An 18,871-nucleotide genomic window follows, 5' to 3' on the forward strand; every position below is an offset into this window, starting at 1 on the left:
GCGACTATCTTTTAATGTGGAGCGATGCGTGTGAGTAAGAAGCGACTGTATCTTTTAAGGTGGAGCGGTGCGTGTGAGTAAGAAGCGACTGTATCTTTTAAGGTGGAGCGGTGTGTGTGAGTAAGAAGCGACTGTATCTTTTAAGGTGGAGCGATGCGTGTGAGTAAGAAGCGACTGTATCTTTTAAGGTGGAGCGGTGCGTGTGAGTAAGAAGCGACTGTATCTTTTAAGGTGGAGCGGTGCGTGTGAGTAAGAAGCGACTGTATCTTTTAATGTGGAGCGGTGTGTGTGAGTAAGAAGCGACTGTATCTTTTAAGGTGGAGCGATGCGTGTGAGTAAGAAGCGACTGTATCTTTTAAGGTGGAGCGGTGCGTGTGAGTAAGAAGCGACTGTATCTTTTAAGGTGGAGCGGTGTGTGTGAGTAAGAAGCGACTATCTTTTGAGGTGGAGCGATGCGTGTGAGTAAGAAGCGACTGTATCTTTTAAGGTGGAGCGGTGCGTGTGAGTAAGAAGCGACTGTATCTTTTAAGGTGGAGCGGTGCGTGTGAGTAAGAAGCGACTGTATCTTTTAAGGTGGAGCGGTGCGTGTGAGTAAGAAGCGACTGTATCTTTTAAGGTGGAGCGGTGTGTGTGAGTAAGAAGCGACTGTATCTTTTAAGGTGGAGCGATGCGTGTGAGTAAGAAGCGACTGTATCTTTTAAGGTGGAGCGGTGCGTGTGAGTAAGAAGCGACTGTATCTTTTAAGGTGGAGCGGTGTGTGTGAGTAAGAAGCGACTATCTTTTAAGGTGGAGCGGTGCGTGTGAGTAAGAAGCGACTATCTTTTAAGGTGGAGCGGTGCGTGTGAGTAAGAAGCGACTGTATCTTTTAAGGTGGAGTGGTGTGTGTGAGTAAGAAGCGACTGTATCTTTTAAGGTGGAGTGGTGTGTGTGAGTAAGAAGCGACTGTATCTTTTAAGGTGGAGCAGTGTGTGTGAGTAAGAAGCGACTGTATCTTTTAAGGTGGAGCAGTGTGTGTGAGTAAGAAGCGACTATCTTTTAAGGTGGAGCAGTGTGTGTGAGTAAGAAGCGACTGTATCTTTTAAGGTGGAGCAGTGTGTGTGAGTAAGAAGCGACTGTATCTTTTAAAGTGGAGCGGTGTGTGTTCTGTAAGTGTTTATTGCACTTTTGCTCTGTGTTTACCCTGAACCCACAAAAACAAGTCGATATCTCCCACCTATGGAGCAGGAATAAAGCAATGTCCTCATCTCTTTTCATGATTTTACATGTTTAGTTTTCTCTCTGCTCCTCCAGATGCTGTTTCTCTGCTGTGAGCAGAGAGAGAAAGCCTAGCCTACTGGACCCAGACCATGTGTTTTTTTACCTTTTTAATGACACTAGGGCTTTGTAAACACATTTCCAGCTCATGTTTCCAGCTCAAACCAACTGGAGAGCAGCACATGGAGAGGAAACATCAGAATATTTTAAAAAAGTGTTTGATGTGAACGTGGCCCCAAGTTTAAAATAATGTGGTTCTTCCACAAATGCAAACGTGCACTTCATTTAGCCCTAAATAAGTCATTGGCTTGTTCAGAAAAATCAAGAGTGTAGTGTTGAGAATGAAGCAGGAAATATGTTTTAAACAGTTCAAACGTAAGGCCACGAAAGTTTAAAGTGGAATATGTTTAAAATAAAAAGTTTAAATAATTATGACACTTTGGGGCTCTCACAAACAAATGCTAGAACCTTTAGATTTGGCGCACAGACACATACACACCCACACACCCATACACACACACACACCCATACACACACACACACACCCATACACACACACACACACGTGGTCAAACTATACAATGTGTGCTACAAGCTAAAACTGATGTGGGGTTTGCCACATGACGTGGAATTCCTATCCATCCTTTGATCTCGACATTCAACCTGTGCGTAACAGCGGAATTCGATCATGATCCGGCCGTTGCTGTCACTCTTGAAGCAGCGAGCTAAATAACGATGACATCCAAGTGTCTGAAACCCTGCCTGGCTCCTCCAGTGAGTGTTTGCTTGCTCCTTGCTGGGGCTCATTTGAGCAGTTTTTTGGGCGTACTCTGTTTCTTGTAATGCCAGAGGTGGCTGAAGATGGTGATGGCGTCTATGCTAGCAGACATGGTCTTGGCAGGGATGCGGCAGAACTGCTTCTTGTCTGAGCTGTACTTGTACAAGTTCTCGATCATCTTGGTCGTGATTGTTTTGGGGCCGATTCCCGTCAGCTTGCTGATCTCCTCCGTCTCTGGGAAATATGTGTAAAGCGCACGGAACTGGCAACCCGAATCCCGGAACAGGATCAGGAAGCTGTTCGAGTCCGTCTTCTCCATTTCCTGGAAGAGAAGGGAACATTCAGATCTTTCTGAAGGAACTAGGGAGAGCAAATCTGCATCAGATCGATGTGACATTAACTGTTTTTATTATTATTATAAAGGACTAATGAAGTATAACACGTATCATTCAGATCCACTCCGACCAAGAGCACGGTGAAATGGGAATAAAGAAGTATGCAGAGCAACAGCTGGACTACAGTGTGTAAGTGTAGAACTACAGAGTGCTCCTGTGTGGACAGTGGAGCTGAGAGATGGAACATCTTTCTACAGCACTGATTATGACGATCTGTCCTGACCTCCAGTATCTTGTTCTTCTGGCCCTCGTTGACCTTCCCTGCCAGGCAGCAGTGGGCCAGAGCGTTCTGGATGATGTACTTGTTAGACTTGGCACTGGGCTCCTTGTAAAGCTTTGGGCCTGTTTAAGAAACACGGAAGAGATCATCAGTGCTCTGAAAACTATAATAAATAATAAATACTTTTTACTCTTTTACAATCTCCTCTAGTGTTTAAACTATATTTAAAATCATACAGTTGCCTTCATGCATCAGAGTGAAATATTGCTTTGAACGGAATGAAGCAGTGATCTAATGTTTAAAGCAGAGGGCTGAGGGCTGAAAGGTTGTTGGTTCTATTCCCACGAGCAGCAGGAAGACTGGGGGCGGTGAGAGTGAAGGAACAGCACTGTCCTCCTCCTCAATCCACAGCTGAGGGGCCCTTGAGCAAGGCACTGAACCCACAACTGCTCCCTGGCACCGGGGATAACTTCCCCCTGCTCTGGGTGTGTGTTCACAGCCCCTAGTGCACTAGTGTGTGTGTGTTCACTGTTAAATGTGGAAGACACATTTGTGTACCTGTGTATTCTGTGTTAGATGCTGCTGATGATGTCGACTCGTTCTCCCAGTTCTCCCCATTCCTACTTACTGACTGACACGGAGACAAGTGACCTTCTGCTGATTCTGGCCTGTGGAGGCACACACACACACACACACACACTCTTAAATACTGCACAGATGGATTTAGGAGGATGATAAAAGCACTGAGTTGTTGAGGCACGTTTTTTTTTTTAAAAAAAAAGGCAACTCAAATCCAGCACAGTCAAGCGCAGCCAAAGAGGAGCAGTGTAAACACTAGGACTAAATAAGAGCACTCATAAGTGTTCAACCAAAAACTAGTACATGGTTAATATGGAACAGCAAGCGAAGGTTAGCAGATGAACACATCACAGATCTGCTGCTGCAAAATAAAGACTTTTAAACAAATGATGAAGGACTTCATATGAAATCTGGAAGCAGATGATCCACCGAAGGTGACCTATGAACTGTTACGATCGAAGGGGTGCTGTATTCACACACATCTGTATTCCTATTTATGACCTGGTGTGTGTTGGTGTGCACTTTCCTGACCACGAGACCACATTAACTCTGCATTCGAGTGGTGACGGAAACTGCTTCAGAACGACAGACAACGGCTGTGTCCCAAATGACAGTGATGTCTACGGAGGCAGCATCCTGAGGGAGGGAGGGAGTGAGTGAGCGAGGCGAGTCTGAGTCGAGTGTCTGTGGAAGAGTGTTTCCCAAGAGCATTTCTAAATGAAGTTGACTGACCCAAGGAAGTAAACGGCCTCCTATTTCATCCACACACCCTTAAGATCGTAACAGAAACATAGCAGTGTGTTATGAGTTGCATGATCTGAATACGGAGCGCAGCTTCAGTTTACCGCATTAAGTATTAACGAGGGCTGTCACGATTAATTGAAACAAAGTAATAAATTACAATTTAAAGATCTGATGAACTAGTGATTCGTTGATAATAAAGAATAAGCCGCTGGAAACCTTCAAATCGCAATAAAGCCCTACGTACAATAAAGCCCTACATAGGAGGTTAATGGACAACTGCATTAGGCTGATGACAACATAGCATTGAAATCCCAATAGAACGAGCACGGAAATGAATGTTATCTCCATGAACTCAGGACACTCATAAAATGACATTTCAGCCTTAAATTCTAGTACACAATCCTCTGTTGAACCGTGAGTATCGTTTTGGTCTCAGTTTGGAGTGTTTTTGGCTTCTGTGATCGTGACAGCCCTGGGTTAATAACAGACATTTCAGTGCATAAACGTATAGAATGACACATGATTACATCAGAACTAAGCTAAACGAATCAGAGCTGTCGATTTACTGCTACAACAGATTAGTCAGAATCTTCTTTCAGTATTGATCAGTTACGTAAAGCGACGACGGTGAGGTGTTCTGGTCCGATCTGAGGGAACTGACCTGGCCTTGGCCCCTTTGGGTGAGGTCAAAAAGAAACACAGACTGCCTGGTGACAGTTTACTGCGTCTGTCACGGCACGCAGGAGAGGGGTTAGAGAACCAGGGAAAAACATCAGACACAAAGACACAGACTGTGAGATTAGTCACAAAGATAACTGAGAAAAAAGGAATAAGGAGAGAAACATCAGGACGGAAAACAATGAAGAGTTTAGAAAAATGAGAACAGAGGGAGTCTAATGACGTTCGTAGATTTGTTGAATTTCACATAGAACTCAGAAGAAAGTAGAATTTGTGCACAACGTTATGACATTTACGTTTCTTCTCTGAGTCGTGTATTTGACCAGCGGTGTCTCACTGTTAAACTCACAGCCATGAGACAACAGAAACACACCAATCACTTTAGTTTAAAGTCTGTCTCTTAACGGTTAATGAACTCTTAAGTTCATTACAAGGAATTAACCATGACTTAATAATAATAACAAGGAAATCTCAGAGCGCTAACGGAGAATCAGAATCAATAAATAAAATCCATTAAGAAATAAGTAAATAAAAACAAGACGTATTTATTAGTCACATGTCTGTTTTAAGCTCGTATACTTATGTAAATTAGTGTGTTTATTTAATGTATTTAAGAATGATTAAATAGATTATTAACTGTTTATTTACCAATGTCCTACATATGTAGTTTCAGACCTCAGTCTTTATACGGCACACTGACCTTAGAATATAAACTGCTTCTTAATCATTAATTAACTGCTTGCTGATCGTTAATAAACTGTTAAGAGGCTGACTTTAATATAAAGTGTTACTGGATCGAGTCGTTATAGCTGTACCTTTTGATACTTCTATGACCCTACAACGCTACACTCACCTGGACGTCCTCTTGTCTGATTGGACGCTCTCGTTGTCAGCGAGGTTAAGTGAAGCAAGCGATATGCTGGAGACTGAGAAGCCACGAGGTCGAGAACCTAGAGAGAAAACGATGTCATTTTCATGGAAATAAAAAATGTAAAAGAGTAGCAACAGGTAATGTCTCAGTCACAGCTCCAGTCCCATTCATTCATTATCTGTAACCCTTATCCAGTTCAGGGCGGCGGTGGGTCCAAAGCCTACCTGGAGTCATTGGGCGCAAGGCGGGAATACACCCTGGAGGGGGCGCCAGTCCTTCACAGGGCAACACACACTCACACACATTCACTCACACACTCACACCTACGCACACTTTTGAGTCTCCAGGGTGAGTCTCTTTTTGGAGCATGGGAGGAAACCGGAGCACCCGGAGGAAACAGACGCAGACACAGAGAGAACACACCACACTCCTCACAGACAGTCACACGGAGGAAACCCACGCAGACACAGAGAGAACACACCACACTCCTCACAGACAATCACCCGGAGGAAACCCACGCAGACACAGAGAGAACACACCACACTCCTCACAGACAGTCACCCGGAGGAAACCCACGCAGACACAGAGAGAACACACCACACTCCTCACAGACAGTCACCCGGAGGAAACCCACGCAGACACAGGGAGAACACACCACACTCCTCACAGACAGTCACCCGGAGGAAACCCACGCAGACACAGAGAGAACACACCACACTCCTCACAGACAGTCACCCGGAGGAAACCCACGCAGACACAGAGAGAACACACCACACTCCTCACAGACAGTCACCCGGAGGAAACCCACGCAGACACAGGGAGAACACACCACACTCCTCACAGACAGTCACCCGGAGGAAACCCACACAGACACAGGGAGAACACACCACACTCCTCACAGTCACTCAGAGTGGGACTCGAACCCACAACCTCCAGGACCCTGGATCTGTGTTATATTGGTTTGTTCGTACTGAAGATGTGTAAAACGTGTGAGTCCATGTTTGTACCTGTGTTTGTTCGTGCAGGGGGTTTGGGAGACTCCGTCATGTCTCTGTGCATAGACTTGGGTCGAGGCTTCTTTTGCTTGACGCTCGGAGTGCGGGGCCTGATGACGCTGTCCATATCCTCCATCAGTTTCAGCTGCTTCCTCCTCAAGTACTCATGTCTGATGTATTCTCGTCTCTCCTTCTCCTCCTCTTTCTTCTGACGTTCCTCTTCCGCTTTCAATCTGAAACGGATTCCACTGACTTCATGAAAACGCATTTCTAGTGAGATTCAGGAGCAAACATGAGGGAGGAGACTTCACAATGTTAACAACCTGTTTCATTTCTCAGCTACAAAAACAACAGAAGAGACACATTTTAAATCTAAAAATGTCATTAATACCATTTCATTTTTTTTAATGGGGGATAAACATTTTCAGGACTCCAACCTGGCCACTTCCTTCTTTTGCTCCATTTCTTGCTCCTGCTGCTGTTTTTTCATTTGAGCCTCTTTCTCTCTCCTCAGCCTCTTCTCCAGCAAAGCTGCCTTCTTCTGAGCAATGTCTTCCTCACCTTTCTGATCGTCCTGAGCACAAAGAAACAGACACAAAGCTCGATGAAATGTTACCAACTCAAAAATGTACAAAGACTGCAGACATACACCCTGACTCTAATTATAGTAATAAACTAACTACGATTAAACACACAGACGAGTGAATACACACACAAACTTCAGCACAGTATCAGTCATTAACTGTACGCGGAGTGGGGACGTTTGCTCACTTCAGGTGAACTTTTCAACATTGTGTGTAAAATAAATGCGATAAAAGGTTAAAGAAACACATTTCCCAAAAGATTCTGGGATCTGACGTCTGCCATCGCTTCCAATCAGTTCAAATCATCATTAGCTTCTTATTAATGAAGAAAATAAAGCACACAATTGTACTCAAACATATGAAGCAGACGTATTCTCTGAGTAAAGGATGTGTACTCAGGACTACAACACAGTCCCAGTGCAGACAGACAGCCTGTAAAACTCAGTCCCAGTGCAGACAGACAGACAGCCTGTAAAACACAGTCCCAGTGCAGACAGACAGACAGCCTGTAAAACACAGTCCCAGTGCAGACAGACAGCCTGTAAAACACAGTCCCAGTGCAGACAGACAGCCTGTAAAACACAGTCCCAGTGCAGACAGACAGCCTGTAAAACACAGTCCCAGTGCAGACAGACAGCCTGTAAAACACAGTCCCAGTGCAGACAGACAGACAGACTACAACACAGTCCCAGTGCAGACAGACAGACTACAACACAGTCCCAGTGCAGACAGACAGACTACAACACAGCCCCAGTGCAGACAGACTACAACACAGTCCCAGTGCAGACAGACAGACAGACTACAACACAGCCCCAGTGCAGACAGACAGACTACAACACAGCCCCAGTGCAGACAGACAGACTAAAACACAGCCCCAGTGCAGACAGACAGACTAAAACACAGCCCCAGTGCAGACAGACTACAACACAGTCCCAGTGCAGACAGACAGACAGACTACAACACAGTCCCAGTGCAGACAGACAGACTACAACACAGCCCCAGTGCAGACAGACTACAACACAGTCCCAGTGCAGACAGACAGACTACAACACAGTCCCAGTGCAGACAGACAGACTACAACACAGCCCCAGTGCAGACAGACAGACTACAACACAGCCCCAGTGCAGACAGACAGATTAAAACACAGCCCCAGTGCAGACAGACAGACTACAACACAGCCCCAGTGCAGACAGACAGACTACAACACAGCCCCAGTGCAGACAGACAGATTAAAACACAGCCCCAGTGCAGACAGACTACAACACAGTCCCAGTGCAGACAGACAGACAGACTACAACACAGTCCCAGTGCAGACAGACAGACACAGTGCAGACTAAATGTGTTGTTATCTGTAGCGGATCTGCACTGTATCAGCCACAGCCGTCTCTCCTGGGGATACGACACAGTTTTGTATAAAGAAGTTAATGAAGTAGGTTGTAGAATTCTGGTGGGGCTTAAAGGTTAAAAAAAGATGGAAGTAACAGCTGAAGAAATGTATATCAACATAAAAAATGAAAGGACTCGGGTCACACCAAGTAGATGCTCGTTTGTATACGTTTGTTTACTAAAAAATAAAATGCCTGACAAACACAGAAGGACAACTTATAAAGAGGCTGAAGAGTTTTTAAAGCAAGAGCAGATCAGACTGAGCTGATGGGGATGAGCCACTCATTAAAGCGCTGGAGGTCAGCCCACGCTGTCACATCTGTTCACATCCTACAGATGATAGCCTTGCTGTGGTTACAGACTTAGCAGGACTCGTTTGTGTTTAAGACGGCGCAGGATGTTGTAATAATGGGGCTGTGTAGGAGTGGTCAAGGAGTAAGGGAGGTATATGCAGGAGAGATTTATTAACAATAAACAAAAGGTAACCATTAAACAAGGCTAAACACTAAACACTAAACAAGGCTAAACACTAAACACAAAACAAGGCTAAACACTAAACAAGGCTAAACACTAAACACTAAACAAGGCTAAGCACTAAACACTAAACAAGGCTAAGCACTAAACACTAAACAAGGCTAAACACTAAACACAAAACAAGGCTAAACACTAAACACTAAACAAGGCTAAACACTAAACACTAAACAAGGCTAAGCACTAAACACTAAACAAGGCTAAACACTAAACACTAAACAAGGCTAAACACTAAACACAAAACAAGGCTAAACACTAAACAAGGCTAAACACTAAACAATAAACAAGGCTAAGCACTAAACACAAAACAAGGCTAAACACTAAACACAAAACAAGGCTAAACACTAAACACAAAACAAGGCTAAACACTAAACACAAAACAAGGCTAAACACTAAACACAAAACAAGGCTAAACATTAAACACAAAACAAGGCTAAACACTAAACACAAAACAAGGCTAAACACTAAACATTAAACAAGGCTAAATGCTAAACACAGCTACACACTAAACAAAGCTAAACACTAAACCAAGCTAAACACCAAATCAAGCTAAACACTAAATCAAGCTAAACACTAAACACAAAACAAGGCTAAATGCTAAACACAGCTACACAATAAACAAGGCTAAATGCTAAACACAGCTACACACTAAACAAAGCTAAACACTAAACACAAAACAAGGCTAAACACAAAACAAGGCTAAACACTAAACACAAAACAAGGCTAAATGCTAAACACAGCTACACAATAAACAAGGCTAAATGCTAAACACAGCTACACACTAAACAAAGCTAAACACTAAACACTAAACAAGGCTAAACACTAAACACAAAACAAGGCTAAACACTAAACAAGGCTAAACACTAAACACTAAACAAGGCTAAGCACTAAACACAAAACAAGGCTAAACACTAAACACTAAACAAGGCTAAACACTAAACACAAAACAAGGCTAAACACTAAACACTAAACAAGGCTAAACACTAAACACTAAACAAGGCTAAGCACTAAACACTAAACAAGGCTAAACACTAAACACTAAACAAGGCTAAACACTAAACACAAAACAAGGCTAAACACTAAACAAGGCTAAACACTAAACAATAAACAAGGCTAAGCACTAAACACAAAACAAGGCTAAACACTAAACACAAAACAAGGCTAAACACTAAACACAAAACAAGGCTAAACACTAAACACAAAACAAGGCTAAACACTAAACACAAAACAAGGCTAAACATTAAACACAAAACAAGGCTAAACACTAAACACAAAACAAGGCTAAACACTAAACATTAAACAAGGCTAAATGCTAAACACAGCTACACACTAAACAAAGCTAAACACTAAACCAAGCTAAACACCAAATCAAGCTAAACACTAAATCAAGCTAAACACTAAACACAAAACAAGGCTAAATGCTAAACACAGCTACACAATAAACAAGGCTAAATGCTAAACACAGCTACACACTAAACAAAGCTAAACACTAAACACAAAACAAGGCTAAACACAAAACAAGGCTAAACACTAAACACAAAACAAGGCTAAATGCTAAACACAGCTACACAATAAACAAGGCTAAATGCTAAACACAGCTACACACTAAACAAAGCTAAACACTAAAAGCTAAACAAGGACTATACAGAACAAAGGGGTGAAACACATAGCAAGGTTAAACATAGAGAAAGGCTAAACACAGAAAAAGGCTAAGGAACAGCAACATCTAGTTCAGACAGGAAACATACATGAATATTCACTTGTTTGTTTCTTAGTTTGAAAATAAATAAATGAATAAATAAAGCTCTAAACTGTTCAATGAAAGATTTTACAATTTGAACAACCTCTAAAAACTGAATTTTTTTCTCAGTGTATATAAGGCCCTTATCTATCTATTCATGTGAACAGAACTATTAATGCTTTCTCTAAATCTTTGTTAATGAGGGAATCATTGAGTGTGTGTCACCCACCCACCTCCCTCCTGTTTGTGGGTAATGTGCCACAACCCAAGATTAAAATCCAGAAATGATTAAAACACCAGCTAATTGTTTCTGGCCTTTCATACACTTCCCAAAACTGGACAACAATGGGTCCTTCGGTGAGGTCAGTGGTCAGCGAAATGGAACGAAATAAAAACCATGACCCATACCCTGTAGAAGAACCCACAGCACATCTTCTGATCCACCTCATGCACGTCCGTCCCGCTCTCAGTCTCGTTTCCTCCATCTAGAGGCTTCAGCACAGAGAGAGGAACCTCAATGAGATCCTTCTTACTCAGGACCTGATCCTCCACTGGATCCGTCTCAGTCGCTGCTGAACTCCCTGTGACCACATGGGACTGAACCTGTGACACTGTCTTCGCTTTAACCAGCCTGGCTTCCTGAGGAGGCCCCGACACTCTCGGTTCCTTATCCGTCTTTTCCTCCTTCGTTCCCTCTCCTTCTTTTGCGTTAGCTGCTTTCTTGTCTGCGTCCGTGTTTGCTTTGGCTTGCGTATCTTTAGCTTCTGCCTCTGCTTTCTTCTCTTTTGTAAGGTCTTTCTTTGGAGGCCCCTCGTCATGTCCCAGGTACGCGAAAGAGCTGGTTTGCGTTTGGCTCGGGGAGAATCGGCGAAGTCTGGGAAGACTGTCTACAGACTGTGGTGTATTCAGCATGCGGCTAAACTGTGTGACCTTCAGCTCATTGGGTCGCGGGGTGCGTGGTGTCCGGGCGTGGAACGAGGCTGACTTTCGCTTTATAGGCGCAGGCGAACGTTGCGTGGCTCTGGGAGACCCTGTTGAGGATAGATTTGGGGAAAGGGACCCTACAGACCCACGGCCCACAGCACTACTGCTACGCAGCGGGTGTCTCCGTGGTGATGGCTGCGTTTGCGTTTGTGGCTGCCCGTGAGGTGGGGAGATCACCCAGCTCTGCTGCTCACGAAGGTGCATGATGCGTTCCTGCTGCTGTGCCAGCCTCTGCATCTCAGTCTGCAGGAAGCTCAGAGATGTGTTGAGACGCTCAATGGAGCGTGTGTATTCTGATAAATCGGACACCTCCGCAGCTCCTCCTTCCTCCGGGGTCAGTCTCAGTGGGGCCCCGTCCGGTTTGCACCTCTCTAATCGGGAGTCGCCCTGCTCTGCTTTCAAAAGGGTTGCTTCTGTGTGTTTCTTTTTGCTGTCTTCAAGACCACCGCCACTGCTGGTGTCACCCCCTAGTGGCGGAGTGATTCCTTTGCGCCGGACAACGTTGAGGAAGGCCGTGCGGCCCATTCTTTGCCGGTGACGTGTGAAGGCAGCTTCCACTTTTTTCTTCTGGGCCTCAATGGCTCGCCGCTTCTCCTCCAGCTTCATCTTCAGTTGCACCATCTCTGACACCAGCAGACTGGAGGGGTCTCGGGGTGAGGTGACCGGACCAGGACTTCTGGCGTCGGGAGTAACGGACCTTGGCATCGCTGCCTGGGGTGTGCCGCCTGCGTCGCTCTCTGGAGTGTTCCCGCCACTCCGGCCGTCGCCATGGTGCAGCTTGCGAAACTTCTGTTCTGCAAAGCTGGTCATACGTACTCCAGGAGCAGAGCCAATGGAGGAGGCAGAGCTTGTAGCCAGAGAGCGTGCTCCCAGCAGGCTTGGCACGGGGCTGAAAACACCACCTGTCTCAGGTAACGGACACGAGCGTGCCTCATAGTCTTGGTCCATGTCTGAGTAGTCCTTTAACGAGGAATCTTCGTCCTGTCCGTCCTGAATGTCTTCAGTTCGTACGTGAATCCCGGTGTCTATTTCCGTGGATGTAGAATTTAGCTCTGCATCGTCAGCCCGTGCTTTAGAGAGACTGTCTTCAGGGTCTTGTGTGTGAGAGTTAGAATCAGTGGCGTCTTGGTCACAGGTGTCAAGGCTATGCAGAAAGAAGGCATTTTCCCCACTAGGGGGCTGAAGGCTGCTGTGGGGACGCTCAGAGTCGTGGATGATCTTCAGAGCTTCCTCCATGGTGGGAGTTGAAGGCTGGGGGCTACGATCCTCTGAAAGTATGCCATTAGAATACCTAGAAAATTAAAGAAATCAGTTCAGACATTTGACTGATTACATGTAACACCTCTTGTAGCTACATTCATTGTCCATTTTATCAGCTCCACTGACCACACAGGAGCTTAGTAGTAGTCCACCTGTTTCACGCTGTTCCTCAGCACTCAGGACCCCCACAGAGCAGGTGTGATGTGGTGGTGGATCATTCTCAGCGCTGCAGTGACACTGACGTGGTGGTGGTGTGTGAGTGTGTGTTGTGCTGGTGTAGAGTGGATCAGACACAGCAGTGCTGCTGGAGTTTTTAAACCCTGTGTCCACTCTCTGTCCACTCTGTGAGACACTCCTCCCTCGTTGGTCCACCTTGTAGATGTAGAGTCAGAGACAGTAGCTCATCTGTCGCTGCACAGTGTGTGTCGCTCGTCCTCTAGTCCTTCATCAGTGACACAGGACGCTGTCGGCTGGATGTTTTTGGTCGGTGGACTGTTCTCAGTCCAGACACTGAGGGGTTTAAAAACTCCAGCAGCACTGCTGTGTCTGATCCACTCTACACCAGCACAACACACACTAACACACCACCACCACGTCAGTGTCACTGCAGCGCTGAGAATGATCCACCACCACGTCACACCTGCTCTGTGGGGGTCCTGAGCGCTGAGGAACAGGGGGAGAGGGGGGGTAACAATGTATACAGAGCAACAGATGGACCACAGTGTGTAAGTGTAGAACTACAGCGTGCTCCTGTGTGAACAGTGGAGCTGATAAATGGACAGTGAGTGTAGAAACAAGTCAGGTTCTCAAAGTTAAATGTTTTCTGAGGCTCAAAAAGACTCAACACAAGACCTGAAGGAAGTATCTTGTGATGCTTCTTCATGCTCTTCCTCTCGCAGTGGGTGTGTGCTCCCATTAACAGGCTGGACAGAGAGGTTTCTCCGCATGCCTCGCCCTGCAGGGTGAAACTTGAACCCCAGGCCGTCTGAGCTTGCAGACCGACTCAGGCCATGGCCAGGTGGACTAGCCACAGGATCATCAAACGAGATCTCAAAGGAGATGCCATGGGCTGAAGATCTGCCACAGAGTGAGAGGAAAAGAGTAAATGCCTTTGTGAGAGAAGCCATTTCCTCAGTTACTTTAAACAACGTTTCTTAGAGGGATTGTAGGGGAGAATATTCTTGTTTGTAACTACAGTTGCCACAGATTTGGCCGAGAACTGGAGACACATGTGACTCATTTAACCTAAGATCTGTGCCTTGGTCCGAGCAGATCTTATAAGAGCTACTGTGTTTGCAGAAGTGTATATGATGTAATAATCGAGGTCTTACGTGGTGAAATGAGCCATGTTTCATATTTATTATGACATTCACACGGAGTATTTAGAACTATATCATTAATCCTATGTTTTTATGCTGAATTCACGAAACTAAATTTAACAAAAGCTGTCACACGTCTGAAGATGATAAAGATCTGAAGCCTTACTCAAGCGACTCAACTGAACGATGCTTTAACTAGGAGCTAACACACACCAGCAACACTTTTATTATGGTGTTCTAACGTCTGCAATTTAAACTGGGAGCTGTAAAACGGAGAGGTACCCAGCACTGACCGTTTCTCCTTGGGCCATGTTCCCACACAGCCATCCACATACGACAGGGAGTTGGACCTCTTTATTACTGCTGCAATAACAAACAAATACATTCCTTACCATTTTACACTGCACATATACACCATGCTTATTAGATCCCCCAGTCTCTGGTGACTACTGCGCCGCACAACAGCACGTCCCTTATTTAACCTGACTTCATCTCCTCAAAGGGACACTAGGTAACACTGAGTGTTTTGGCTCCTGGGCTCCCATTACAGCTGCAGAGGGCAATTTACTGTTACAGCACTGTCTTGACATAAAGGGGGGGGGGGGGGTAGTTGTTTCCTTCCCTCCTCCGGAAGCTACATAGTGCAGTTTCTGCAGGGCTAAGCACAGAGTAGCAATAGCAGGGGCTCTATTCCAGATATTACAGGTTAGTGTTGCATCACAATCATTTTTAAATTGTAAATGAACCCAGCTGAGGAACTGGAATAATAACAAACAATTACCTGCGCTGGCTCTGTTTGGTTGAGACCTATAAAAAAAGAAATGAAAAAAGATAAATACATTTTCAGATTCGAAATGAAATAATATTCAGATTCACAAACTATACAACAGGACTGTCCCAAACCCCACTGAGCTCCCTACGTAGGCACGGACTCCGCTGCCATAACATTTCCCCAGATTAAGGTATCTCAGTAGGCAACGTATTTAAGGTGTCTGGGAAAAACTGGGACAGCCCAGGTGTCGGGAGCACGCTCACTGTGACGCAAAAGACGTGGAAAATTCATTCTAGAGCGCAAACCCCAATCTTTCCCTTCGCGAAGATATTATTTGAAGGTCATTCCAGAGAACAGGGAGCTTACCTTTCCTTATGCTTGGCATTTGGTTTGATGAACTCATGTGTAAGGGCCCCAGAGCATTCCATAATTCAGGCAATGCTTTTTTATTCATTTATTTAAGGTGCATTACGTAATTAAAAAGAATGTCTACAGATGTTATGCTAACTGCTGTCATACAAAATTCTACAGACAATCCAGAAAGAGGAGAAAAACACACCTGTGTTGGTCAGGGCTGGCTGCTCTGTGTATCAGGTTGGGTTTGGTTATGGGAGCCATTTTTGTTGGATGAACTGCATCAGATACTGAAAACACAAGGACATTTAGAGGCTTATTATCAACATAAAGAAACAGTCACATCCCTATTCTGATTCAGCCCCAGAAGGCAGGCTATGTAGTGGCTGTATATGAAGTGCGCTTATCCAGTTCAAGGCAGGAACACACCCTGGAGAGGGAGCTAGTCCGTCACAGGGCGACACACACACACACATATTCACTTACACGCTCCTCACAGACAGTCACCCGGAGGAAACCCACGCAGACACAGAGAGAACACACCACACTCCTCACAGACAGTCACCCGGAGGAAACCCACACAGACACAGGAAGAACACACCACACTCCTCACAGACAGTCACCCGGAGGAAACCCACGCAGACACAGGGAGAACCCTCAGAACTAATTACGCAGTGATTATGAATTTTCTGTCTTATTCTGAAAGGCTAAACCAGGCAGAACAGAAGAGATGAACTGGGCTGGTGACAGAGGACTGGTGTAGAGTTACACAAGAGAACATTAGATCCACACTTACCTTTGGTTTCAAGTTTTCGAGGCTGAACAAAAGAAGGTTTGACCACTTCACACCACCAGAACAGCTCTGCCATAAACACAAGGTAGTTACTCTAAAACACACAGAAAAACAAACCAACAAAAGCATGAAGCGGTTTGAAAGAGAGGAGAGAAGACATTCCTTAAACACAGTGGATATCTAACTCTGACTCTTATACTGACAGTGTGTAGCACAGGTGAAGGAATCCTCAGGTTCTTTACTATTTCAGGTTAAGAACTGTTGTTCCTGATTTTGTTTCAGTGCAAATAGTCTTTCACAGAGTGGTGTACCTCTCCACATCTTTATTCCTGAAAGACTCAGCCTCAAACACAATCATGTCACTGGCGCACACATAATGTGGGGTCTAAATGATGAGCATCCCAACGTTTCTGGAGGTGGGGCATGTGTCAAAAACATTGAAAAACAAAAGTACTGTTCAAATAAAATGCTAACAATTTATCTTTTGTGTTCTTGAATAAAAGGTGCTTCAAAGAAGGACTCGTGAGTGAATTTTAGTTACTAAACAGAGCAGAGGAGAAGTGTGAGGTGCAATAAGATTAAAACAATGTGTTAAAAATGTGCTGTAATGTAGTTCCATCCCATGACCACAAGGTGTCCGTGTTCTGCTCCAAACGCTTCTGAAAACTCTTACATAATGATCTGGTACAATCTGGCTCTGTTTAAGAAAGGCATGCTCTATCTACTTCTGCCATACACACACACACACACACACACACTGAAATGATCAAAAAGGGCATTTAAGGAATACACTGAGAGCTCTAAACTAAAAATGGCACATGACTGTTGTCTGCTCCCTCTGTCCTCTGTCCGTTAGAGCTCCAGAGTCTTGTTCTGAGGCACAAAGAGCAGCTGGTTAAGATTCAGATGTAGTTTTTGTGGCAAACACAAGAGCATTCAGAGCCAACAGAGCCCTCAACCCTCTCTCTCTCTCTCTCAGTTAACACCCTCCTCCCTTTCTCTCGCTTCTATCTCCCACCCCTCCCTTTTCTCTCCTTATCTCCTTCTCTCAGACACAAGGCCCAAGACTGGCATCTGCTCTTTTGACATGTTCAAGGAGAAAGAACTCCACACGCAGACGTCACAAACGTCAAGATATTAATTTATTTATTAATAATCTGAAAGAAAAGGAACAAACACGTGGTTAAATCCCACAACTGAAAGTCTCTATCAGTGGGGGGTGAAATATTAACATTATTCACGATGTGTGACTTTAATTTAACTCTTTAAGGTGTGGTACATTCAGTCAGAGAGAAGGGGTTGTAGTAATTAATCTAAGAGCATTCCGTACTGCGCTTACCTCCTTTCTTTCTGGGTTTCAGCTCTGACCACACGCTGTGGACTGCACTATACTACGTTTAGTTGTCCCTCTGTATCAGCACTGGCCCTTGTTCAACAGCCCGGACTCTTAGTGTAACATCTATAAGACAGGATTTGGTCAAAATACTACAAAGATCAAACAACACAGCCTCAGTGTCCCCTGTCCCAGGAGCTCTGGGTTGTAGCTGTTTCGCTTGCTCCTCTTTCTTCTCCATAAACACTGCATTGCCTAAATATTCACTCCTCTTTCTAAATCATTAGAGTCAGGGGCTCCAGGGGCAGCTGTTTCACACGTAACGTCTCCTTCTTTAATCCACAGGGTTAAACGTGATGTCGGCCCACACTCTGCAGCTCTAACAGCTTCCGCTCCTGGGACGGTGTAGGAGCGAGTTCATGGGAATTTTGACCATTCTTTCAGAAGCGCAGTGAGGTCAGAGGCTGATGTCGGACGAGGCCTGGCTCTAATAAAGGTCCATAAAGGCCTTGATGAGTGAGTTTGGAAGAACTCGACCCGCACCGAGTCCTGACCAACGCCCGATAGAACACTTTAGGGGTGATTTAGAGCAGAGACCTCAATGGCCTCGATGTTTTTAACACACTTAATGCACACAGACACATACCAAACAAACACTGTGTCTGCCTTGTGTCTGTATCTCGCTGCTCATCTTCACTCCCCCCCACAACAGCCCCAGTCCACTGCTGCCTTTCAGATGATTACACAACACCAGCACTCAGCTCTCCCTGACACCATTACAATACATTACTCTCTCTCACACACTCTCTCTCACTCTGTCTCTCTCTCTCTCTCTCCCTGTCTCTCTCTCTCTCTCTCACTCTGTCTCTCTCTCTCTCTGTCTCTCTCTCTCCCTGTCTCTCTCTCTCTCTCTCTCACTCTCTGTCTCTCTCTGTCTGTCTCTCTCTCTCTCTCTCTCACTCTGTCTCTCTCTCTCTCTCTCCCTGTCTGTCTCTCTCTCTCACTCTCTGTCTGTCTCTCTCTCTCTCTCTCCCTGTCACTCTCTGTCTGTCTCTCTCTCTCTCTCCCTGTCTCTCTCTCTGTCTCTCTGTCTCTCTCTCTCTCTCACTCTCTCTCCCTGTCTGTCTCTCTCACTCTGTCTGTCTCTCTCTCTCCCTGTCTCTCTCTCTCTCCCTGTCTGTCTGTCTCTCTCTCTCCCTCTCTCTCTCTCTCCCTGTCTGTCTGTCTCTCTCTCTCCCTGTCTCTCTCTCTCTCTCTCTCCCTGTCTGTCTGTCTCTCTCTCTGTCTCTCTCTCTCTCTC

The 18,871-nt window shown here is 45.1% G+C and overlaps 1 protein-coding gene across 1 annotated transcript in view; it reads right to left on the bottom strand.

Moving 5' to 3' along the window:
• Positions 1-963: 963 nt before the first annotated feature.
• LOC136675431 (calmodulin-regulated spectrin-associated protein 2-like) overlaps positions 964-18,871 on the bottom strand; it is a 67,607-nt gene continuing 49,699 nt past the window's right edge. Inside the window, exons 7-18 of the mRNA XM_066651978.1 lie at positions 16,242-16,332; positions 15,651-15,735; positions 15,101-15,126; positions 14,613-14,682; positions 13,853-14,077; positions 11,165-13,031; positions 6,952-7,088; positions 6,527-6,747; positions 5,502-5,598; positions 3,206-3,315; positions 2,651-2,769; positions 964-2,354 (exon numbers count right to left, since the gene is read on the bottom strand). Coding sequence (XP_066508075.1) covers positions 2,058-2,354; positions 2,651-2,769; positions 3,206-3,315; positions 5,502-5,598; positions 6,527-6,747; positions 6,952-7,088; positions 11,165-13,031; positions 13,853-14,077; positions 14,613-14,682; positions 15,101-15,126; positions 15,651-15,735; positions 16,242-16,332 — 3,345 coding nt within the window. The 3' untranslated portion in view covers positions 964-2,057. The remainder of the gene's footprint in view (positions 2,355-2,650; positions 2,770-3,205; positions 3,316-5,501; positions 5,599-6,526; positions 6,748-6,951; positions 7,089-11,164; positions 13,032-13,852; positions 14,078-14,612; positions 14,683-15,100; positions 15,127-15,650; positions 15,736-16,241; positions 16,333-18,871) is intronic.

Source organism: Hoplias malabaricus, chromosome X1, assembly GCF_029633855.1.
Source record: "Hoplias malabaricus isolate fHopMal1 chromosome X1, fHopMal1.hap1, whole genome shotgun sequence".
Lineage (NCBI taxonomy): Eukaryota > Metazoa > Chordata > Actinopteri > Characiformes > Erythrinidae > Hoplias > Hoplias malabaricus.